A 25538-nucleotide genomic window follows, 5' to 3' on the forward strand; every position below is an offset into this window, starting at 1 on the left:
TTCAAACCTCACTTTCAGAATTGTTATGAAGGAGAAAATCATCCTGCAGAAAGCAAATGACATATTCCAAAATTTGAAAATGCCAAGGCAGGTTTTAGGAGGAAACTCGAGCGCATATAAATCCAGATAAAATCCAGAACACTCCATGTAAGATTTTCTTTTCTGTGTCTGGAGTTAGTATCTTACAGTCACTTGGCAGTAATTTAATGTCTCCAGATGCAGTAGCTGAGGTAATACTGCAACTTTGAAAATTATAATACCCTATAAAAAAAGAGTGTTGTTTAAATAGAACATACACCTTAATGCACTTGAGTGAGAGTTACTTTCCACTAGCTGTCAGCTGCTCCCTTCCTCCTGCAAGATTTGCCTTTTCCACAGATATATATATTGCAACTTGAGTGTGTTTGTAAGATACTGTATATACTATGCTGGGACTCAACTCTCACTTCTGGGTGTTTATTTGGTTTTTTTACAGATATCGATGAATGCAGTTCCTTTTTTGGTCAGGTGTGCAGGAACGGACGGTGTTTCAATGAAATTGGTTCCTTCAAATGTTTATGTAATGAAGGGTATGAACTTACTCTAGATGGCAAGAATTGCATTGGTATGTATGATACCACATGGAGATGTTAAAGTACTGATGAGCTGAAATAATCAAACTGATAGCGCCCATCTAGAGGGAAGCACCACAGTCTGAGTATCTAAGTATTAAAAGAAAGACAGTGACTTTAATGAAAACACCGTGGAAGTAACTGGGTTTTGGAATAGCTGTTGATCTTCAAGCATTTAAATGCCTTAGAAAAAGAAAATTAGAAAAGGATCCTGCAGTCTTTTTCATGAATAAGCCTGTTTTGTTACCCCAAGAATTACATGATTCTAAACCTTTCTTGATTCCATCTATTCTCCAAAGATACTAACGAGTGTGTGGCACTACCCAGTTCATGCTCTCCTGGTACCTGTCAAAATTTGGAAGGCTCGTTCAGATGCATCTGTCCACCAGGATATGAAGTAAAAAGTGAAAGTTGTATTGGTAAGGCAAGTTGTAATTGTTGCTTCTGAACAATGTAAAAATTAGAAAAAGTATCTGGATCTAATTTGGTGGAAGGTAGTTGTACACCCTAAAGTTTGTGAATGTTGGCCAACTTAAAATCATGGTGACAGGGAATAAGTAAGTAGGAAAAGTCTTCAGGAAGAGGTTTTAAAAACAGAAGGCAAGATATTTTGTACTGTATTGTACTATATTTTGTACATTAACTTCTTCATTAATGCAAACAAAAATATTTACTTTTCAAAAACATGGTATTTTATCTTTCATTCACTTTTCTTATTTTTTTGCATATTATTCATAAAACAAACCAACCTGTGTACTGGGTTTTGTAGAATGTTTACAGAAAGGTAATTATTGGCAATCAATGCATGAACTAAGCTTCTGGTTTCAGAGGCCTATGAAGTTTAAAAATCTTGATAAATTACGGAGCTTATGGGAACAATTGCTTAAATTGGTTTCTTCTAACAACTGTTTTCTGATACCGTGTTATGTATAATGTCTCTCAAGGGCTGAGATTCACAGGAGGAGGAAGAGGGTACAGCAGACCCTTCATCAGTTTGCACGTTCTTGTTTGTTCATATAAGTCTCATTTAAAGCCTTGGATATCATTCAGGAGCTGAATGTCACACAATGAGTTAAGATTCGGTGTGGCAGAGAATGAGAAATAAATCCAAGTTAGAATTCCCTTTTCCAGCAGAGCAAAGCACAGGACTACTGTGAATGTATTGGGCATTTAAATTAACTATGTGGGGCACCTGGCAAGGAAGGTGCACACCACTAGCTTTAGGTAGCTAACCTAGAAACCTTAGGTTTCTTCAAGGTCGGAGGACAGAGTAAGCACCTGTTTCTCCACTGTGACTATATTAAGAAATGTGGTTTTCAGCTTAAATGACTGAAGTTAGTTGGTGTGACACCCCAGACACACATTCATCCAAATAACTCCCAATAATAAAGCAGCTTGTCCTTATATGGACTGAAGAAAACACTGGCGAGGACATAAAGGTTTGGCCTATAGCCACCTAATCTGTGTGGGTGTAAGAACTGGATCACAGGAACATTTTTCAATTTTTGTCTTGAGCAATACAATGTATTTTCTGAGCCCCGGAGTTCCCTCATCCTTTTGTATCATGCCACCGTATTCAGTTTGCCTGCCAAGTTCACGGTTTCTTTTGGCAGCTGCTGTTTCCATATTAGCAATTACATTTGAGATTAATTCAAATCACCTACAGTTGTAAAATCATAAATTTAAAATGAAAGCTTTTGGTTTTCCAGGAATATCACTGTTTATGGCCACTTTAGTATCCTGACAGAATCTCTTGTTGTTTTTGACAGCATCAGTGACTGCCAAAGAGATTTTTCTTTCCCGAACTGAGTAAAAGGGACTTAATTACATTCTTTTTCTTCATTCTGCCATGTGTCCAGAAAATTTGCAGCTACAGTTCCTAGAAAATGCCGAGATAGTCACGTGTGATTGTACTAATACTTTGATTAATATTATGACTGCTCTTGCAACATGCATTCCCCATTACTTTCTGTTGATCTTATATGCAAACAGCTTCATAAGAATTTATTACTTCTGCCTGTAATGTGAAGGTTGGCAATGGGTAGATTACTTTTTGAGCTCAGGGTGATTATATGTGGGAGAAACCAAAACAGATAGGAACCACAGAAAAATTCTTAAGTTTTCACCTACACATTTAATATGTTTCCTTTCATTTTATGGGAATGAAGGGGAGAGGACTCATTTCCTTCCACAATCTGGCTAGTCACCTGCTCATCATGGCCACAAAAAGAGCTTCTTCCACTAGTCCCAAGCCATTTATTACAGTAATAATGAGTACTTCAAAAGAGTAGGTTTTCCATCCCCTTAAAGTAGCTGAATTGCTGAGCTTTGTAGGTTAGCAACTAGCACACTAACTGGGAAATTAATTACCTTTTTTTTACTGAAATAAGCTGACTTAAAATGCCTCGCATAGTAGGAGCCTCTCCATGGGAAGCTACTGCAGAGTTTGGTCATATGCCAGATTATGCTACAGTGGTTTGTTCATGTGTTATACCTGATAATAACTTCTGAAAATGGGACTCAAGGTAGTATTATCAGAAGTAACATCAGAGAATCTAATCCTACCTGACTTCTTCCACCAGTCCACTTATATTTTCCTAGTGATAAAGACTGTATTTCCATTGTTTACTTATCTGCTAAATACAGGTCATTTTTCTAAGATTCAGTATAATAGAGGGTCCAATAAATACCAGGAAAAATGGTGCTACAGATTCGTGACTCAATATCCATGAAGCTTACTTTCATGGAGAATACCTGTTCATGCCTACACTTTGATTAAGATCAATATGAATATTATTGTAGAACACTTGTACAGCCATAGGTCTCTGCGATGGTTCTTTTAATATCCCTTAGTGAAAGACTCAGGGGGGGTTGTACTGCAGGTATAGCTTTGAAGAGTATTAAAATACACTTCAGAATTTATTAAGTTATAATTACCTTTATAAATTACTTTAGCAAGGAGGCTTGTATCTTCTGTCAGTATTTGCAGAATAGAATAAATTAAAATATAGTTCAAAATAATAGATATGAAAAATTAAAGGTCTATTAATGTATTACTTTTCTTACTTTGTCCGATGTCTATATAGATGCAGGATATCCAGCCTGATACTGTTTGCACCGCACAATTTTACAGGCGCTTGGTATTTATATTAAGTACTGTTTTATCTTGGTTTAAGTTTTTAACTATTAAAAAAAAAAATCTCTATTTTAAAAAAAATTGAATCTCACATTTAAATAGTCATAGCAATATATTCTAAATTATGCAACTGAACAGGAAAAAAATTTCAATAACATATCAAGAGTGGCTGTGGAAGACTGGTAAATATAAATCTGAATATATAATCATAGGCCTCCCTCTACTAATAATGAGCTATAGTTTCAGTTCAAGAATCAGTCAATCAGCATGAAAAAAAGCCCACCTTGAATTACAAAGAAGCCCCAACAAACATCTTTGGATGTTTTAAGTTTACAGAAAAATATTTTTCTTACCAGAAATATATCTACTTGTCTGTTTCAGTCTGAAAGCATTTATTTAATGTTTATATTAGAAATATGACAAAGAACAGAGAGGAAAGTGCATGCCAGTGAAATGCTCTAATCTGAAAGCGGAACCTTCAGGCTGCTTTCTCTCTTGGGTGCTTCATTGGAGGAGCACCTCCTGCTGAAGTTAAATAAATAAACAATCTTTCTTAACCAGGGAATTCACAGCCAATGGGGTTATGGTGCATCTTTTCTCCTTTAATTTACAGATATTAATGAGTGTAATGAGGATCCCAACATCTGCCTCTTTGGCTCTTGTACAAACACTCCAGGAGGTTTCCAGTGCATCTGTCCTACAGGTTTTGTGCTGTCTGATAATGGACGGAGATGTTTTGGTAAGTTAATGATTAAGGAATGTAATAACTTATTCTAACAGATAACAGATGCTCTACAGAATGCATAAAAAGGGACCTCTGCAGCTCTCTTCCAAACTATGCCCTTACGAGGGTTGGAAAGTGCTTTCAAAATAGTATGAAAAATACAGGCCTAAGATTATTCCTTGCAGGGCTAGACAGTCGTCATCTAACCGGCTAGGAGGTGCTAGCTCACGTAACTGTATTTTCTTTTTTAGATACTCGCCAGAGCTTCTGTTTCACTAACTTTGAGAACGGGAAATGCTCAGTGCCAAAGGCTTTCAACACCACAAAGGCAAAGTGTTGCTGCAGTAAAATGCCAGGAGAAGGATGGGGTGATCCTTGTGAGCTCTGTCCAAAGGAAGAAGAAGGTACACATCAAGATTTAAAATAAAGCCTTTTTAGGTGGGAAAAAAGGAAGAGCACATTTGTGTTGTACCTTTTTGATCATTAGAAGGAGAGATCTTTTGGGCATTCTCTTTTAATGGCGTTTTCTAGAAACATTTTCAGGTCAACAGAAGGAACAAAATTAAATGGAAGAAACCACAGAAAAAGAGAAATACTGAGTTGTTGGTTTTGCTCTGTAGAGAAATGAACTAGTAGCCTCCATCCATAGATCTAAACTGCTTTAAGCAAAACAGAAGAGCAAAATGGGACAGTGCCAAGAATCCCTGAAGTAATCAACAGTTTTCAGTTCTTGGTTTTCTCCAAGTACAGAAAGGGGAAGACATCAAGCACGCACACACAGAAGCTCAACGAGTTCTAGTGCTGCTTCCCCAACCTAGAGACAGTGTTACTTTTGCATCTGGCAAGATAGCTTAATGACCATGATTTAAACAGTTGATAGTTGTGAAAAATGTGATACAGAAGATTTTTGGATGGCTTTAACCGTCTGTCATCGTTCTTTCTCTCACTCACTCTTTTTTTAAAAAAACGTACCTCTACAGTTGCTTTTCAGGACCTGTGTCCATATGGTCATGGAACGATTCCTGGAATTGATGATACACGTGAAGGTAGATATTATTTTTCCTGATAATTATAAAAAAATTTATTTATACTTTAAATTAGACTTGCATATTATAGTATGTGATGGCTTCCTCCCCACAGTCCCAGGTGACAAGAGGCTGACCTTTAATAAATGTGGACCATTATGAAATGATAGTTAAAAGATTATTTTTGAAATTGCATGGCTAGAGACAGAATAGGGCGCTTAGTTTTTTTAAAATGCTTTTTTAAGACTTGATGCAGAAATGCATCAGATAAGTGGTTGCTAATATCTTCCTGCTTTTTAGATGTCAATGAATGCCTTGAAGGCCCAGGGATTTGCTCAAATGGTCACTGTATCAATACTGATGGATCGTTCCGCTGCGAGTGCCCCATGGGATACAACTTAGATTACACTGGAGTACATTGCATCGGTGTGTCCATATTTCATAAATTATAAGAATTTTAACACTTGAATTTAAAACACAGTTTGAAATGTGTCCCAGTTCTCTTCAGTTTGTATTTATTCATTACATACAGATACTGATGAATGTTCAATTGGCAACCCATGTGGAAACGGTACGTGCACTAACATGATCGGCAGTTTTGAGTGCAACTGTCATGAAGGATTTGAGCCAGGCCCAATGATGAATTGTGAAGGTAACTTGTCCTCTTTATTTTTTTTTCCTTTAGTTTTTGTCCAGTCCTCTGTATTCAAATTACTTTATTAACCAGGCCTTTGGTGCTATAATAACTAGGAGGAAAAAAAGTTTCTCTGCTCGAAATACGTCATTGAAAAAGAAGTCCTGAATGGATTTAAGCAGTATTTTTAGTTTATCACTGGATTTCCCAAACTGCATGTTGTATTATGTTACATTATTCAGCTGTTCATTGGAAAGAGGTGGGGGCAGGGAAGAGCAACTGTTGAGCCCCCAAAATATCCTTATAAACAGTATAGCTAACCATGGCAAAAATGCCTGAATTAGTAGAGCATTTTCATAACTCATTATGCCATTATTTCTAAGCAGAGCCTTGTTCAATTTTCTCTGGGTGCTCAAAACCAAATATCCATATGTTTCTGGTTTGCATTATTACATTTCTGATACCTTTCAGCTGACAATAGAAGCACAGGTATAAGAAAACCTTCTTGCTGATTGTTTTAGTGGAGAATGATTATTCCATTCCTTTCTGTTCAGATATAAATGAGTGTGCTCAGAATCCCTTGCTGTGTGCTTTTCGTTGTATCAACACTTATGGTTTCTATGAATGCACGTGTCCAGTCGGCTATGAATTAAGAGAAGACCAAAAGATGTGCAAAGGTAATGACAGACATATAAACTTCCACCACCCTGTACTGGCCAAAGGATAGTCCAATTATGTCTGTGTATCTTGCATTCATTCTGTCAGTGGAATGTGGCAAACAGCCCAGCAGATGATGATTTACTCTTTCAGAACTCATGTAAAACCAGTATCTAGTGTGTTTGTTATCAAGTGTACCCCTTGATAGGGATTGTAAAGTCAAGAAGGTCACAGTGGTGAAGTTCATCTTTAACATGACAAGGTGATACAGCTCACAAAGATTAAGACAACTGCAATTAAGCATAGCTCTCAGATTTTTTCTTTAGTACTTGTTAGTTAGGGAAGTCTTTATGTCCTTTTTCTTGAGAAAGTGCTAGTTGTCTTTAACTGAAGCTACTGGAAGGAAGTTCAAGCACAAAATACTTTTTTTTTTTTCCCCCCAGATCTAGATGAGTGTGCTGAAGGTCTCCATGACTGCGAATCAAGAGGCATGATGTGCAAAAATTTGATTGGTACCTTCATGTGCATTTGTCCTCCTGGAATGACCCAGAGACCTGATGGAGAAGGCTGCACAGGTAAAGCTTGGAAAGGGAAGACAGCATCTACTGAAATACAAACAAGCAAACAAATGAAAAATTCTCTGTATATGTATATAGGAAACTAGAAAATAGTGGTTCATAAAGGACATTTAAGATAGTGAATGGTGCCCAACATCTTAAACTTTCTTGTTTGTTACAAGGTTTGAGCCTTATCTGAAAGTAGCTCTAAAAGACTAACAAGAATTTCAGAAGAAAAACTCTGGGTTTGTTTCTTTTGTTGTACAACAAAATCAGACTTTTTTTCAGGTTTGGGGTTTTTTTCCCCAAAAGTTTTTCAGACACTTGTTAGATTTAAAAAAACAAGTTACCAAACAAAAGAGACCTCATTTGATGAGTAGGAAACAAAATTATCATAAATAAAAAGTTAAATTTCCTTTAGCATTAATACTGTTTATAAATAATGTGGCAGTTCCTTAAAGAATTAAAACTGTAAGATTCTGAAACAACATATAAAAGCCATGAAGAGTAAAAGGTGTGGAAACTGCCATAGTTCAAAATAATTCTCCATCCTGTAAGTAAGCAAACAGCTTTCCTCCATCATTTTCTCAATTAGTTGAGGGGAAACGATAGCTACATTTTGGCAAATAATACTTTCTTCTGGTACATAAAAAAACCCAAGACCATTCCCAAGTTCTCTGTGGACAGAAGTAGCTGAGAGTGTCTCAGTGAATGCTTTGAATGAAAATATTTTAAAAGTGTTCCTTCAGCAAGAGAATGACAACTCTCCTTTACAGATCTTCATGATTATTTTTCAGGGGTAATAATCTGTATTAACAAGTCTGTTGCATTTTTTGCCATGTAATGCTGCTTTTTAATCACATGAGGTTTTTCTAAGTTTTTATTTTAAGTATCTATAAAGGTGTGTAATTGATTACAGTATCTGTGCCATTAGCCAAGGAAGAAAATACACGAAGATTGTAAACTGTTTCAGGGAAATGATATGTGGACTGAAATGTGACTGACTGCAGAAGAAGTCAGATGTATTCAGAGAATCTTAATGATTACAAAGTGAAAATTAGTTACTCAAATCATGCACGTATTCCAATTTTATTTAAATGTTACTTGCCAGGTAAAAGTTACGACTCGAACTTGCTCTGCTGCAAGTGTTGTTGTATATAACTTCTTGTTATAAGTTGCAAAGAAGATACAAGGATTAAAGCTTTCATCCTAGGATGCAGTACATAAGGAATGGAATAGGATAGTGTTATTAGGAAAGTCCTTTCCAGGCTTAATCCGTTGTTGATTTTCCAAATTGATTTTGGAAATACTACACAGAATAATTAATGCATTCTATGAGTCTGTTATATTTTCTTCAATAATTTATTTATTTTTTTTAATTGTATTTTTGTAAAGATGAAAATGAATGCCGCACCAAGCTGGCCATCTGTGAAAATGGTCGTTGCATGAACATTATTGGGAGCTACCGATGCGACTGTAATGAAGGATTCCTGTCAAGTCCATCAGGCATTGAGTGTCTTGGTAAATGCCTCTTTCATATACATTTCATCTTACATTAAAGTACAAAGGATGTGGAGTGTAAATTAGGCTTCTCAGTACCTAAAAGCTCTCATATCTACAGAAATTAAATAATGATCCGTATTAATTAAACAATGATATTACATTTAATAATGATAGGAATGAGGAGCATCTTGAGAATGTGAGCTAAGTCTAGCAATTAGGGGCCTCACATAGAAACGTCTAAATTCCAAAGGACATAAATACAGTGCTAAGCAACACTATCCAGACAAAATACAGGTATCTTTAAAGAAGAATCAGAATTTTGTTATCTTAGATCAAAAACTGGGATGCAGAGCAAAATTAAGTGTTTGCATATTCAGAACATGATCTTAAGCACCGCAATACTGCAACCAAGCACCTGTATTTTCTGTACCTTTAATTCAGACAGTGATTGTGAATACAAAATACTAGGATTTCACCAAAAAATTGCAAGATATATTAAAAAGTTCTGAGGCAGGCCTGCACATTAAATGCTGATGAAGGGTTTTATATTCATCAACCTGTATTTCCTTTTCAATATGTTCAGACTTGTCACTTGCACTATAAAATTACTTTTTCCCTCTTTAGAAATCAAACAGAACTGCAAAATTTTACTTTTTCATGATCAGTGTTCAAGCTTAGATACTTCAGTGTTTTACAATACTGAAACTGTATGAGTATTGTTAGTGTATGTTAGTATTCTTGCATCAAAAATACTTGTATATTATCTTATGTAAGTACTATAAAACCAGCTCCCTGTAAATTGTCATCAGTAGTGTGCTGACTTAATGGCAAAGCAATAACATTGGAAGTGCAGGGTACTTCCTAAGGATTAAGACCAGATGGGAAAAGGATGCTGCCATCTGTTAACCCCAGCCAGTCATTAATGCCAAGGAAATACCCTGCTTGGAGGTCCTTATTGCTTTCTTATATTTAATATATGATCTTCTTACTATTTTCTGAAAACTCTGCTTTGGGTTAGTTTGCTCATTGCTGCTTTTCCTTTAGGGTTTCCTGGGTCAGAAATTACAATGAAAAATGGGTCTGGCAGAAGCGAAGTATTTCTTCAGAATTAAAGCACAAATGTTAAGTTTTAGATTACACTATTTTAAATATATTGCGCAAACCTTTATATTGTGTTCACATTAAAATTATTCCACATCTCAAACTGGGGACAAACCATTGTATGTTCTTCAAGTTATAATGTGCGTAAAGACCTGCACAGTATACCTATCTAGGAGAACAGAAATGTGCTGAGTCTTGCAAACTACAGCAAACATGCTGTATCACACAACTGAAACTTTCAGTGAGGACAGCTTTATTTGATGTAAACGGTTCAGTTACTGGGCACCCAAAGTAAGGTTTGCCTAAAGCCAAAGTTCACGTTTTACCTGATTCATGTAAGAAATTTATAGATTCTACTCCTCATATCTGTAAAAGAGAAGGTCAGCTGGGTGTTGATACATGCACATGTTCTGAGGGATACAAAGGATTTTAACATTTAGCTTTAAGAGAAAAAAATACAGTCTTTCATTTAAAAACAGAAGCATCTGTTTTTAATTAAAAAACAAGACAGGTGATATAGCATATTCAGAAGATATCATCTCTGCAAAATTTAGAGTTTCCGTTAGCACTGGAAGCTGGGATCTCTGCTGTCCTCAGCTGCCTGTTTGAAGGAAACTTGTAGGAGCTTAATGACTCTGAAGTTTTGCTCCTCTTTCATGATTGCAGGTATTAATCAAAAAAGGTTTAAAAATTAAGGAAAATAGAATTAGAAAGGGACAGATCAACAGTAAGGCCATATAATTTTTTTTTTCCCCAACAAAAACGAGGAGTGCCACTGAAAAAGTACTGTGCTGCATAGGCACTTTTAAATGCTAATGCTTTTGTCATTTAAACCACAGCAGGATAATTATAGATGATAAGACATGCTATTTTGGCCAGTAAAAAAACCAAACAAAATAAACTTCTAACCTCACTTCAAGGACATCGTTCAAATGCAAGCCAAACATAGGCAGCTTAAGTGGAAGCTCAGTTTGGCCCCCAGCCTGTTTTACTATCAAGCAAGCTCACCAGATATGCCCCAGCACACAGCTTTCCTAGAAGTAAAACTGGTATCCAACTCACACAGGTACTGAACTTTGAGGATGTCTGGAATACACTTAGAATGGCAGCAGATTATCAGAAGACACAACAAATCTGAAAGGCTAAGTCAAAATAGACTTCACTGGTTGCTAATAATCTTCTAGTGCTTGCATGCATTGACAGAGAGCCAGAATAATAAATCAGATGCTTAATGGATCAGATGTTTATCTCCTACTCTTTCTTGATCTCTTTACTTCTTCCTTACAGATAATCGCCAAGGGTTTTGCTTTGCTGAAGTTCTACAGACAATGTGTCAGATGGCTTCAAGCAGCCAGAATCTTGTCACTAAATCTGAATGCTGCTGTGATGGAGGCCGGGGCTGGGGTAACCAGTGTGAGCTCTGCCCGCTTCCTGGAACCACCCAATATAAGAAACTCTGTCCACACGGACCAGGCTATACTATAGATGGAAGAGGTATTTGCAGAGATGGAAAGAGGCAGAAAAGGGGAAAAGAATATGCTCACATATTTAAGGAAATCATAGAATCACAGTATTATTTAGGTTGGAAAAAACCTTTAAGATCATTGAGTCCAACCATTAACCTAACCCTGCAAAGTCCACCACTAAACCATGTCCCTAAGCACCTCATCCACATATCTTTTAGATACCTCCAGGGATGGTGACTCCACCACTTCCCTGGGCAGCCTGTTCCAGTGTCTGACAACCCTTTCAGTGAAGAATTTTTTCCTAATATCCAGCCTGAACCTCCCCTGGCACAACTTGAGGCCATTGCCTCTTGTCCTATCGCTAGTCACTTGGGAAAGAGACCAACACTGACCTCTCTACAACCCCCTTTCAGGTAGTTGTAGAGAGTGGTAAGGTCTCCCCTCAGCCTCCTCTTCTCCAGACTGAACAACCCCAGCTCCCTCAGCTGCTCCTCATAAGACTTGTGCTCCAGACGCCTCACCAGCTTCGTCGCCGTTATCTGGACACACTCCAGCACCTCAGTGTCCTTCTTGTAGTGAGGGGCCCAAAACTGAACACAGTATTCGAGGTGCGGCCTCACCAGCGCCGAGTACAGGGGCACGATCACCTCCCTGCTCCTTCTGGCCACACTATTTCTGATACAGGCCAGGATGCTGTTGGCCCTCTTGGCCACCTGGGCACACTGCTGGCTCATATTCAGCCAGCTGTCAATCAACATCCCCAGGTCCTTTTCTGCGGGGGAGCTTTCCAGCCACTCGTCCCCAGGCCTGTAGCATTGCATGGGGTTGATGTGACCAAAGTGCAGGACCCGGCACTTGGCCTTGTTGAACCTCATGGAGAATGCATGCAATGCAGAATTCTCTTCGAAGTTCCTTTGAAGAATTTGCTGCGAAACAACAGAGTTTGATTTTTCAAATGCTCCTGAGAGACCAGAAATTAAAAACACCTTTAAACAGTAGCTGCAACCAGAATACTCCCAGCTGCACAGAATTTTCAGGGTTGGTATCAGAAACAGGAGGTTCCAACCAGTAACTAAAAGCTAGAAATGATCCCAAAGCTTTTTGCATGCTGAAAAGTTGCATACATGGCAAAGGCAGCAACAGTCGTTCTAACCACAGTCTCACTGAACTCTTTGTAGTTACTGTTTCCACACAGGAACTAGAAGCTAACATACGTTTTTAAATTGTGGTGAAAATTTTTTGACATCATCTAACTGGTCATAAGAAAATTCACTTCTATGGGTTTTGTATTTTGAGTTAGCAAAACTGCAACGTGACTACCTAATGAAATAGCAGGAAGGTTTTGATACAAAAACCAATAATGAAGGGTTGAAGGATGTTTGACTTTGAATTCAGATCCATTTTAAAAGAGAAAGAAAGGGTAAAGTTCCTATCAGAAGCATGATGATGAGGAACTGTGCAAAAATGGAAAAAAAGAAAAAAGTTGAATGTAAAACTGAAAGATGACATATTTAATATTTCCTATACAGATATTGATGAATGTAAGGTCATGACAAACCTATGTAGAAATGGGCAGTGTATTAACACTATGGGCTCTTTCCGATGCTTTTGCAAAGTTGGCTATACCACTGACATAAGCGGCACATCTTGTATTGGTAAGATTCAGCATCTCAGTCCTCAGTTATTTTTTTAATTGGTACATAATGACGTGTCAACCTCTGTAAACCTTTGTATCAAAGCAGTTTTTTCTTTTTATCTCTTTTATCTCTTTTCTTTCGTTTCCTAATACGCATTTCTGTTTTTGTATTTCATTTGGGGAAACCAAGAAAAAAGCTGTACTGGCAATATTCCTGCAGTAGAATGAGCACTGAAATACGTTTCAGCTGTATAACCATTTCGACTGACAAACCGGCTCATTAGTTCACGGTGTACATTTTCCCACTTTCATGTTGGTTAACACATATAAGTATACCATATTATGCCCCAAAATAAATACTCAGTCCTTAGATGAAAATATTAATGCCACTGTCACTCTAGTATATTATTCTTTCAAGACACTCAGTTTGTCACTGTAGTGGCAACTCCATAGAAACTCCACAGCAACACATGCATAGAGAAAGAAATAGGAACTCTGAACAAATGTAAATTGGGGACTTGCTCTACAAAATCTACTTTTTCTCTTAAATATTTAGAAAACACCTTTTAGAGACAAAGAAATCAGTACAACAGATACTTAACAGTTTCTCTCTTTAGATCTTGATGAGTGCTCCCAGTCTCCTAAACCATGCAATTTTATCTGCAAGAACTCAGAAGGGAGCTATCAGTGCTCATGTCCTCGAGGCTACATCCTTCAAGAAGATGGAAAGACATGTAAAGGTAAAGAAAGTTATACACAGTAACTTTTAATTTTGTTGCACCTTGACTTAAAAGGAAATCGTTTTGAAGTGTGTTATTTTTATCAAGTTAGACTAAATGCACCTCTTTTTTTGTTGACTTTTCTTAAGACAACAGCATCTCTTACTTTCAGATCTTGATGAATGTCAAACCAAACAACACAATTGTCAGTTTCTCTGTGTCAACACCCTTGGAGGCTTCACGTGCAAATGTCCACCTGGTTTTACACAACATCATACAGCTTGTATTGGTAAGAAAAACATTTGTTTTCTTGCATCAATTTTTCTATAAGAACAACATTCTCAATTCTCATTCATTTCTTTTGCTATGTATAAACAGTAATAATGCAGAGCAATAATGTCAGCAGTCCAGAAAACAGATTTTGAAAAGCAACAATTATAGCTAAAGAAAAATCAGTCTATCCACCATTTGTAGTTTCTTGATTAGTAAACAGTTGTACATATTTAATAATACATGTTATTATAGTCTAACAACATGGTCACAAAGGGGTAAAGTATTAAAACCTGATTTAAAATGTAGCTAAACAAAAACAGACTGAATTTTCTTTTTTAATAGATACAGATGTCTTTAGCTCTTAAGCATATGTATGAATCTTGCCAACTGAAACTATTTTAGTTCATCAAATACAGAAGTGCACTATTTTTCCACTGTCAGCAATTACATATGTGGGTCTTTCGCAGTCATAACTGAATTACAACTTGCACTTCCAATTTATTAATTACTCATACTCTGCATGAGTCATCTGACATTTAAATATGAAAAGCTACATTTTCAAAATTAACTGTTGCTGCACCTCTGTGGATTTCAACCTCTTAAGAAATGTTATATGAACTTGTCTAAAATCATGCCACCAGGGATACCAACCTTTTTCTCTCTCCTCTGCGTTTTTAAGATAACAATGAATGTGGTTCACAGCCATCACTTTGTGGATCGAAAGGAATTTGCCAAAACACCCCTGGAAGTTTTACCTGTGAATGTCAAAGGGGATTTTCTCTGGATTCTACTGGATTAAACTGTGAAGGTAACTTAACAAAGGTCAATTTTTTATGGCCTCAAGTTGCGCCAGGGGAGATTCAGACTGGATATTAGGAAAAAGTTCATTACTGAGAGAGTGGTGAAACACTGGAACAGGCTGCCCAGGGAGGTAGTGGAGTCACCCTCCCTGGAGGTATTCAAGGAGCGTGTGGTTGTGGCATTGTGGGATGTGGCTTGATGGGCATGGTGCTGTGTGGTGTGGGTGGGTTGTTTTGGTGTGGGTTGTGGTGTGTTTTGTGGGGTTTTTTTGTTTTGGTTTGGTTTTTTGGTTTTTTTTTGTGTTGGGGGGTTTTTGGTTTTTTTTGGTTGGACTTGATGATTTTACAGGTCTTTTCCAAACTTAGTGATTCTGTGATTCTGTGATACTTACTTTTGTATCTAGTGAATGCTGTGATGTCAAAGACAGACAGAACAGAGCACCAGCCATTGTAAAAGTAAATACCAAAAAAGAAATAGGAATGTATGTGAGTAACTGTAAGCAAAATTGTATGTAAGAACATACTGCCTGTGTAATTTGTACACAAATTAGAATAAAAAGTTACTTTTTAGCTGAACTCTTGAACAACTGTTTCCAGGCTGGCATTTTAACTTCATATAGGTTTATGCATCTAGAAGTCTAGTTGTTTCTTCTTTTTCATTTTCATTTTTGTACAGTCTAAACAGAATCTCTCTACAATTTTTGTTTCAGCTAATTGTAATCATCCATCTGAGGGTATCTAAGATTAGATTCTAAATTCCATACTTTAAGTCTTCTACCATGAGAGACACATTCAGAAGGGTAATTCACTACAGTTAAAATACAAATTATATTGTTGAGCTTCATCTCTTTCTGTTGGCCCAAAAGGGATCCCCAGTCAGGAAATCTCTATTTGAGAGCTCCAGACTCTTCAGTGGACCTCCAGTACTGGGCAAAGAAGAAATTAAAAAGCAGTACTAGGCCATCTGGCTGCTGAGACTTAGAAATGCAGAGGTATATATGCACAAATTTATGACACTCAAAATGTCAGCTAAGTTGATACAGCATTTTAAACAGGAATTGATACTTAGAGCCTATTTCTAGAGTAACAGTGCGGAATACATGCAGCCAAAAGTTTAGAAAGCATTATCTTCTGTGAGATTACTTTGTTCTCATAAAGTAGATATATGCTTATTGTGTGCTTTACACAGCACCTACAAAACAAAACACTAAATCATATGTATCAAAGCATTCACAAGATACGTACGCAGCTAGCGTATCAGAACAGCTCTATATGCCATTACTGATAAAATGACACCTTTCAGTTCCTGGCACAATGGTTTTCTGCAACTCAGGCTTTGGGACATCACAGTTCCACTGAATTTTTTTCAAACTGTGGACAACTGGAGCATAACTTAGAATCTGTGATATCATGCATGACTTTTTTTATTTTCTACGAGAACTGCATACTGCGCCTGACATATTAGGCTGCTTACAATCTACTTATTTCTTACAGCAGACAGTATTTCAGATGACTGAGTTTTTACATTTTGTTTTTTCTTTGTGGCTTTATCCTTTATTTACACATACCTCAGAGACTTTTTAGATGTCTTTTTCTTTTTAATTGCAAAGGTAAGCACTTACATCCAAATTTGGTATGTATTCCTCATATTCAAACACTTCAGTATGTTCCAGGAAACTGAAAGCCTAGTCCTACACAGCTGGTTTGAAAACTGAAATAAAAAACCATTCAGATTCTAAACATTACGTCAAAGCAACATCATGTGGCATTACCAGAAATAGTGTTTCTTCTCCAAAACCGAGTAATGTAAAGGCTCAAAAGCCCCAGTCAGATTGATAGATAGAAAGAACGCTACATTAATTGACTTTCAGGCTTTCCAAAAGGCCAACCTGAATGGTGCTTCCATCTTACAGCAGTACTCCTCTGTCATAAATACTGGTGTTTCAATGATTATGATCAAAGTGAGTAACATATTCGGCAATGTGTATAATCATGTGTTCTTTTATGTTCTGCTTCTCTCCCAATTGCAAAGATGTAGATGAATGTGATGGAAACCATAGGTGCCAGCATGGCTGTCAGAACATCCTGGGTGGATACAGATGTGGATGCCCACAAGGATATATTCAGCATTACCAGTGGAATCAATGTGTTGGTAAGACAGCAAACAGCACAGAATACATTTAAACAGCAAAGGTGTCATAGTGTTTGTAGTGATAAATGCCAGGTGAGGACAAGAATGAGCAGGACAAAGGGTATGCAGACACAAACATTTTTTCCCTCTCTCCCCCTCCTTCCATAAACTTACTACTCCCAACATAAATCAGTGACATAAGGTAACAAGAATACACACTGATCCTGTTGAAACTGTGTGTGACAAGGAGTTTTCCTAGTCAGGCCTAAATTCTGACTCCCTTCTCTTCAGAAAAATCCCCGTCTTAGAAAGGTTGAAAGATGTTCCTTGGCCTCCTAAAAGCATCAATCTGCTGGAGGGGAAAAAAAAAAAATCCCACCTTTCATCAGTTAAGAATCACTAACCATCATTAGCGATTTGAGAATACTACAGAATAGCATCTATAGTGAATGGAGAGGAAAAATATCAACATAACCATTAAGAGTTTCCTACTTCCCAAATACTGTCTTAAGGCCAATATTAGTTCTTTGGGCAGGGAACAGGGACAAACTAATTAGCTCAGCAGTTTCATTGTAGGTTTAGCTCATTCAATCCATCACTTCTTTCTGTTTTCAGTTTCATGAACTAAGCTAACTCCTGTACCAAATGAAATGTGGCAATTTTTTTTCTAATAAAAACCAGCACACACCCAAACAACCCCATCCTGTACTATTTACAAAGCACCATAACAACATATTTACCTTTTCAAGTTTGCTTTCATGGTTCTCTGTCAATAGTGTCATAATCAGGGGATGGCTGTGAGCACTGCCATACATTTCCTACAGGCTGATCTTACTGTCCTGATCCTAGACAGATTATTAGTTTATTATACCCATTTTACATTAAGTAGCACACCAGGCAGTTTTTGTGAAGTCCCAACCACTATGATCACTCCTTACTTAATACTGCTGTAGAGCAAAGAAAGCAAAGAACTGGGTTGGGAGTGACAGGAACACATAACGAACACCTCCCACAAAACTCCAAACCAGCTACAGTCTCTGAATATTATAGACAGTCCTTAAAAGAATGTGTCTTCTAGTAGCTACAGGCAAGAATGTAAAGCATGCGCTAATGGTATTGGAGAGGAGAACACCTACAGGGAAACAGTACCTTGGTAAGATAAATAAAATAAGCAACACGTGACAACTGTCAAAAGTATGATCTTCCACAGAACAAACTACTTTTCTCACTCATTTTTCACAATATAGCCTGGAACCAAATCAGTCACACTGACTGGAGGAGTCTTCTTCTCTGTATCTTAATTCAGCACCCACAAGGTGAAGACAATACTTTCTTTTCTCTTTCATTTCAGTTGGCTATTTAGGTTGTCTTTCCCCTCACTGTCAACCCCCTGCAGGTTGCCACTACAAGTATGTGCTAACTTCGCCCCATCACTAGGTGCTCATGAACACTATCGTGGTTGGAGTATGACTGGAGTTCATTTCTCCTCTGTGGACCTAATATGGCAGGAGTGTACCCTGCCAGGGGGAAGAGCACCCCTAAGCAAAACAGCAGACATACCTTGAAGGAAGGGGAAGCCTTGAGTCAATATAAGGTTAACAGTATCCTAAAATGCCTTTATAGCCCAGCTATATGTGTTCAGGACCTTTGCCAATGTACTTTTTCTTCAGAAGCCAAGTCTCTATGGGGTAATGAGGTCAAGGATGTAGCAGAGCCCTAGAACTTGCAGCTATTCTGGTTTGTTAGCTACATCATGCTTGCCTGATGCCTATCAGATTAGAAGATACTGATACACTTTCATTTGCTTACTAGATGAAAATGAATGCTCTAATCCTAATGTGTGTGGCTCTGCTTCTTGCTACAACACACTTGGAAGTTACAAGTGTGCCTGCCCGTCTGGATTTTCTTATGACCAATTCTCCAATGCATGCCATGATGTGAATGAGTGTTCTTCTACCAAGAATCCCTGCAATTATGGTTGTTCCAACACTGAAGGTGGTTATCTTTGTGGCTGTCCACCTGGCTATTACAGAGTTGGACAAGGGTAAGTATCTCCACACAGTCATTCATCAAAGACACATTCAGAAGGCTATAAAAAGGCTGGACCCTAATCAGACTGAAGAGCAGAGGTGCAAATGAAGGACAGGCTACTAAGTCATCCTTTCTACTCCCTTTGCACACAATAGTCATAAACTAGAAAAAGACCTATCTGTACATGCAGCATGACACTCATTTTGAATCTAGTATATAAGCAACGTTAAACAATTAGTTCTGCTTTCTCCCCCAGTATCAGCACAAGAACTCCTTCACAAATCTGCTCAGTGAGGACTGCTACTGCTTAAGGTTAGGTAGCATCTGTACTGAGATAATTAAGGAGTTTAAGCCACAGTGATCAACCTAGAACATTAAACACAAATTAACATTGTTCTGGTATATGACAGTGGCTAAATTCTTTAGTTCCAAAGTTCAGGGCAGGCTGGTTTTGTTCTGTTTCTTTGTAAAACTTGTAAATGAAAAGTGGAAAAGCCTGCAGGCCTTCAGCCAACAGTTGTATTTCATTCAGTATGCCACACTAGTGTGAAGAAAATTAATGCACAGACCTCCTGCTGAGGGAAGGGAAAGGAAGGGGATACAGATACTGTGGTACAGACACTGTGGTACAGATTACATACACTCACTTTTCCATTTAACAGGACAGTTCATAAAACTGCAAGAAGTAACTAAAACAGATGTTTTTATTCAACAGCCACTGTGTCTCAGGGATGGGATTTAACAAAGGGCAGTACCCGCCACTGGATGGAGATGCTGATGAAGAGAATGCTTTGTCCCCTGAAGCATGTTATGAGTGCAAAATCAATGGCTATTCCAAAAAAGACATCAGGAAGAAGAGGAGTGCTAATGACACTGTATGTACCAGGATAAATAAGCACTATAATGTACTTTGAGGTATTTTCAGAGATACCATACTCAATACTACCAGTAAATGGAGGGAATTTTTTAACAGGCCACATTCAATGTCGAAAATCTTTTTTCCTCTGCCTCAGTGGTTTTCACACTTGGGTTCTATTGGACGGGACGATGACACAATCAGAATAACATCAACAACCACAAATGGGTGAAGTTTTTAAAGCTTGTAAACAATCCTTTGTAGTGCGAGATGTGGTCTAGTTCCTCAAAATATATTCAGGGAAATAATTTTCCTATAATTACAGAGAGCTAGGAAACTGGTCATGTCTGCAATCTGTTCTGCTGCCAGGAGGAGATTGGACAGCATTTTATGGTCTGGGTCAGCTAAACAGATCTTGCAGATCATTTTAGTATAAGTATCTATTCCATGGTTGCTCACAGTTGTGGGGGATTAGAGTCCATGACCTGGCTGGTACGCTTAAGTCCAATATTTGCAGAATTGCTGAGAGTATTAGAGAATTACACTTCAGACTTAACTTTTTTCTTACTGCATTTTGTGGGCTTGTAAGTTATGGGATACTCATGAAAAGACAGCCCTACTATTTACACCTTTTAGATGCTTTTTTTCAAAACTTAGAAGAGTATACCTGTATATCTGTTATCTGCATTATCTGTATGATAGGATGTTGTCTTGTAGCACTAGCTCTGGTCTTGAAATCTGCAGGAATGGGAAACTCACTCAATTTAGAGGTGGGGACCCACACAGATTTTCCTTCTGTAGTACAAGAGGTGTGTAATGCAAACAGGCAAAATGCAAACCCTCGACTAAAATGGTAAGGTGTGCTAGCTACACGAGTTACGTTGAAAGAATGGGGAAACAATCCTCCTTTCTAAATGGGTAAGGACATAAAACAATCCAGAACCTCCAGCCTTAGTACACCTACTTTGCATGATGCCACCCACGCCAGTTCTTGTATTGGCAAAGTTTCTAAAGAAGCCAGTAATCCTATAATTTCTGCTCTAAACAATATAGTGTTGGCACTTAAAATCTAAATGTTTGATTTCCCCCCCCACATCCACATTTCCCACAAACATCCCTTTTCCCTCCCCATCGCCCCTCCTACTGGACCTGTTCCAGTCTGAAATCTGTGGTCAACCCACCACAGAAATACATGGATGTTTTGAAAAGCATTTTTTCTATTTTACAGTTAATTTCATATCTAGTTCATAATTGTTATGTCTTGTTATCACTTTTTTTAATAGCGTTAGCCTGTTCAGTTTCTAGTAGTAGAACTACATGAGCAGTAAATGTGAAAGGTTTCACATCCATAAAACTATGTGAAAAAATAATCTCATCACTAATGACATCTGTGAGGTGCAGTATTTAAAACACTACAGTACTTGCTCCTGTCCACAAATTGTCCGTGTTTTCACCATGTGTTTTTAATTACATTACATATTAATACCCACATGTACTCAGATGTAATTGGAATTCCCTCAGAGAGAGAGAGAAATCTTTTGCTATCTTTACAAGCGTGAAAGGGTCTTGACATGTAGGCTAGGTACCTCATTAGTATCAGGTTTCCTAAAGAAGACTACAGCTTATGTATTTTTGTAGAAGCGCTTTCAAAAGCTGTTGTTGGTTAGATGACTTTCTTAGGAATGTACTCAATTCTCACCTCCCCCCCCAGTGTGTTCACAGCTAACACCTCTGGACAGATCACACCTGCAGCATAACTATACTGAAGCTGAAATCAAAAAAGAACACATGACTGATTTGTCAGAAAAACAATGCTGGGACTTTTTTTCCACACTCCTTTCAGTGGTCCAAATAGGATGTAATTGGACAACGTGACATACTAGCTTTCTCTGTAGAAGGCTAACAATACAGCAGTTCTCTCCTTACTTCAATTTCTTTTATAATCACTGTACTCCCTCATCACCAAATGCTGAGCCTGCTTCTTTTCAGAAGCAAAGATTCATTAAAACAGTTTCACCAAAAGTTTCCAGGAATTCCCATACAGTGTTGAATGTGTTTCTGTAACGTTCCTCACTGAAGTTGATCATAAGAACAAGACTGTGTCTCATGTACAGTCTTTAGTAGTTAACATAGGTCTCTTCTTTACACAGACTTTTTGCAAGCATGAAGTTCAACAGATTCTGAAAAGAATCTGAAATCTGAGCCTCCTCTGTAGACCTGATGCTGTAACTTTAATTATCCCATTAAGCTTGTGTGAGAAGCCTCTAAGATTTACATGGTGTGTTACATGGAATCAAGCAGTTCTCCCAGGTGGAAAGGATTTGCAATTGCTTCTTTCACAGCTAGATTTTGACAAATGCAGAAACTGTTAATAACCACTTATTATTCTTCTCTCAATGCAAGTGAATATCTGTTTCTCTCCTGCTGTAAACAATCTTCCCTCCTTTTCTTCAGATCGAGCAGATTAGCTTGGAAAGTCTAGACATGGATAGTCCTTTGAAGATGAGAGTCAACATTTCCAGGCTTGACAACAAGGAGCACATCCTAGAACTCATGCCAGCCATTGAGCCCCTTACCAACCACGTGCGCTACGTCATCTCACGTGGCAATGGTGATGGCATCTTTCGAATCCATCAGAGGGATGGACTGAGTTATTTGCACACAGTTAAGAAAAAGTCAGTTCCTGGAACTCACACACTGGAAATCACTAGCATTCCTCTATATAAGAAAATGGAGCTAAAGAAACTGGAAGACAGCAATGAGGACAGCTACCTCCTAGGAGAGCTTGGGGAAGCTCTCAGAATGAGGCTGTCGATAGACCTGTACTGACCATCTTCCAGGCTGAGTCCAGTTTTTCAGTCACTTTTGTTCACCTATCTACCCACCTGACCATATCTGCTCTTCAAAGGCTTTGAAACAGTCGCTGACTTTTAGGGGTGGAAGGGAGAGGGGAACACCTCTTTCTTTCCATCTTGCTGAGACTGCAGAACAACCCTTGCAGGAGGGTAACTTAAACTGCTACCACCAAAACTTTGATTACAATGGTGGTCATGGTTACTGGATCTTTTATATAACCTCAATGTAAAGTATCTTAAAAAGCTGAAGTTCAAGAATTCATCATATGGCACTAAATGGCACAAAAATGCGAGCTATTTTTTTCCTGTTAGCAGTCTGTAACACTTCAGGTATTTTGCTATAGTTCCTAATTAAAAAAAAATATAGAAGTTTATTTATTTTTAATGCAGTAATATATGGAGAAAATAACAAATTATGTAAACAAAAAGGGAAACTTGCTTGTTTTTCTTTAGATTTATAAATTTGAGCTATAGCATTTTAGAGGTACTTTCTTAACTAAAAAAAAAATACATTTGAAAGATGTTTCCTTTTGTATTTGGTCTAGTCATCCAAATAGGATATAAGTAATTTTAAAGTGTATCAGAGCTGACAGAGCACTGTAGTACATCTTCTGGATATTCTAAAGTGCTCTTGCAAAACTTTGAGTATTCAAAAAAAAGGAAAAAAAAGAGTCTTAAAGGTCAAGAATTGCAATATCAGTCTCTGCAGAGATTATATTTCACAGCAACTCGGTAGGATTGTATTCTGAATCAGCCACATCAAATAATGGAAGAAAAGGCACAACCACTGTAGCAAAATACCTTGACTGCTAGAATTGCAGAACCAAACTGTACTGTACTTCCTTCCAATAACCTCAAGAAACCACACATGCAACCACACCTCATTCTCAGAAAGGATGCTCTACAAACTTGCGTTACTGTAGGCAGCTGAAGAAAATGTCTCTCTGAAGGGAACGTGTGATGTTTCATACTGTTTGGTGCTGGCTTGAATTAATGGTGCGTTTACTAAAAACCAAGAGCTGTATCAGGACTGCCATATGTGCAAACTAGTTATGCAGCACAGACAAAGAAAATGTGTATTTGAAATCCATTTGTTAGAAGTTTCATTAATACTGTAGTTATACACCTTACGCCTCATTTTATCATAGCTTATTTTGTAACAAAGATGTTTGTACAATTAGGTTGACATTTAGTTTACTTTAGGAATTTTTTTTTAAATGTTGTACCATTACGTGCTAAGTGTATGTCTCAATGGTGCTTTTTTTGACAGCTGGTGCCTGTAACTAGTCATGTAACAGAATCTCATATTTGAAAATAGCCAAAGCACATGCTGACTCCAGGATTGTTTCAGTTCTATATCAGTGCTGACCAAAGATTAGATCAAGTTATACTCAGTGATTTTTCTTTTCTTTTCATTTGTTGAGTTTGGGGATTTTGAAAAGAAAAAGAAACTGTACATTTTTAATCACATGTTTGTAAGAAAACAAAGTTCTGTTTGAAGGTCTGTATCAGTAAGACAACACTTTTCTTGCAATAAAGCTTATTTTGGGGTAATTTTTTTGTTTGAAACATCTGTGTTCTTTACACAAAATAAGGATCTAATTGTAAATCTGAAGGATTTCAGAGGAGAAAAGGGAGCTGCTAAGGTGCAAACTCTTCTTCACTCACATTTAAGTTTATACAGCATTTGCTGACTTAGTTTCTCTATCATGACAGAGCTGAAACACAGGAAGTACACTGTCCTTACGAAGTTAAAACTCTGCTTCAACTTTCTCAAAATCTGTCACATATTACGTTCAAGTGGGCTGGCCTTGCAGAAGGTTTTGCTTATCCATGTAATGAGGGCTGAAGGACCATCACAATTTAAGTTTTGTAATTCAGCTCTAAAAAAAAAACCCTGTACATTTAAAAGTAGCAGTTTAAAACTTCCATCCTACCTGAAGAGCAAAAATCTGGTTAAAACATCAATGAAAGTACTTTTGCTTGCTGGCAGGCCATTCCTTTAATGCCCTTCATTAGGTACACAGTCAAACCCAACAGTGCAAAAAATGTTTTTTCTTAATGTATGCAAGCTTTCCACAAAGACCTCATTATGTAAGCTACACTGTCTTTTTATTCCATTCAGAGTTAAACTGGTGATTGTTTTTAAGTAATAGCCAATACTGACTACGTTTTTCTCATAGTGAGAATAGCCAGAGAAAGAGCAATCGGACACATCTTTGGGTTAAGCACTGAATTAAGATACAAAATGCTTGTTTTAGATGTACTCTTTAGTTTATGAATAGAATAGAAGACTTAGTCTGCACCAGCCCTGCATATTCTATTGCTGTTCTTCTGGAGGAGGGGCACTTCACAAGTTAATTGCATTAAAAGCCAAGTTGCTAAGGTTCTAATTACTGGCTGCAGTAACAATGAGTTTCCCTAGTGTTAGACAACTTTTTTCAACATAAAATTGCTCTTCCCCATGCTTTCAAAGATTCAGGTTAACATATTTCTCCTGCCATCCTGCTGTACCTCTCCTCTTCCCCAAAATACTCATAAAGTAATAAAAGAAATACAAGTTTTTAAAGGGAGTCACACACTTAAACATCACTCATGAAAGAAAATAATCAGGAATTATGGCATTGTAATTGTTTTCATAATTACTGATTTATTTGATGGGACTTACTACCCGCTGTTGGTTTTGCAGGTTGGCAACGATGAGGTTGCACAAAGTAGCCTAAAAGTGATAAAGAGGGACTTCAGAGCAGTGGGGAGAATGGTTGAGGGATCAGGAGTGCAGGCAGTGTTTTCCTCAATCCCTTCAGTGGCAGGGAGGAACAC

At 37.6% G+C, this 25538-nt stretch overlaps 1 protein-coding gene across 2 annotated transcripts in view; it reads left to right on the forward strand.

Annotated features, from left to right (window-relative positions):
- FBN2 (fibrillin 2) overlaps positions 1–22689 on the forward strand; it is a 181319-nt gene extending 158630 nt beyond the window's left edge. Inside the window, exons 47-65 of one of the 2 annotated variants that reach the window (XM_059834298.1) lie at positions 476–604; positions 911–1030; positions 4361–4486; positions 4723–4875; positions 5452–5517; positions 5797–5922; positions 6029–6148; positions 6685–6807; positions 7231–7362; positions 8740–8865; positions 11236–11442; positions 12944–13069; positions 13668–13790; positions 13942–14058; positions 14722–14850; positions 16875–16994; positions 18786–19017; positions 19720–19909; positions 22315–22689. In XM_059834298.1, the coding sequence (XP_059690281.1) occupies positions 476–604; positions 911–1030; positions 4361–4486; positions 4723–4875; positions 5452–5517; positions 5797–5922; positions 6029–6148; positions 6685–6807; positions 7231–7362; positions 8740–8865; positions 11236–11442; positions 12944–13069; positions 13668–13790; positions 13942–14058; positions 14722–14850; positions 16875–16994; positions 18786–19017; positions 19720–19909; positions 22315–22689 (2840 nt within the window). The remainder of the gene's footprint in view (positions 1–475; positions 605–910; positions 1031–4360; positions 4487–4722; positions 4876–5451; positions 5518–5796; positions 5923–6028; positions 6149–6684; positions 6808–7230; positions 7363–8739; positions 8866–11235; positions 11443–12943; positions 13070–13667; positions 13791–13941; positions 14059–14721; positions 14851–16874; positions 16995–18785; positions 19018–19719; positions 19910–22314) is intronic. The other variant, XM_059834300.1, reaches the window with a different exon arrangement.
- The last annotated feature ends 2849 nt before the right edge of the window (positions 22690–25538 follow it).

Source organism: Gavia stellata, chromosome Z, assembly GCF_030936135.1.
Source record: "Gavia stellata isolate bGavSte3 chromosome Z, bGavSte3.hap2, whole genome shotgun sequence".
Lineage (NCBI taxonomy): Eukaryota > Metazoa > Chordata > Aves > Gaviiformes > Gaviidae > Gavia > Gavia stellata.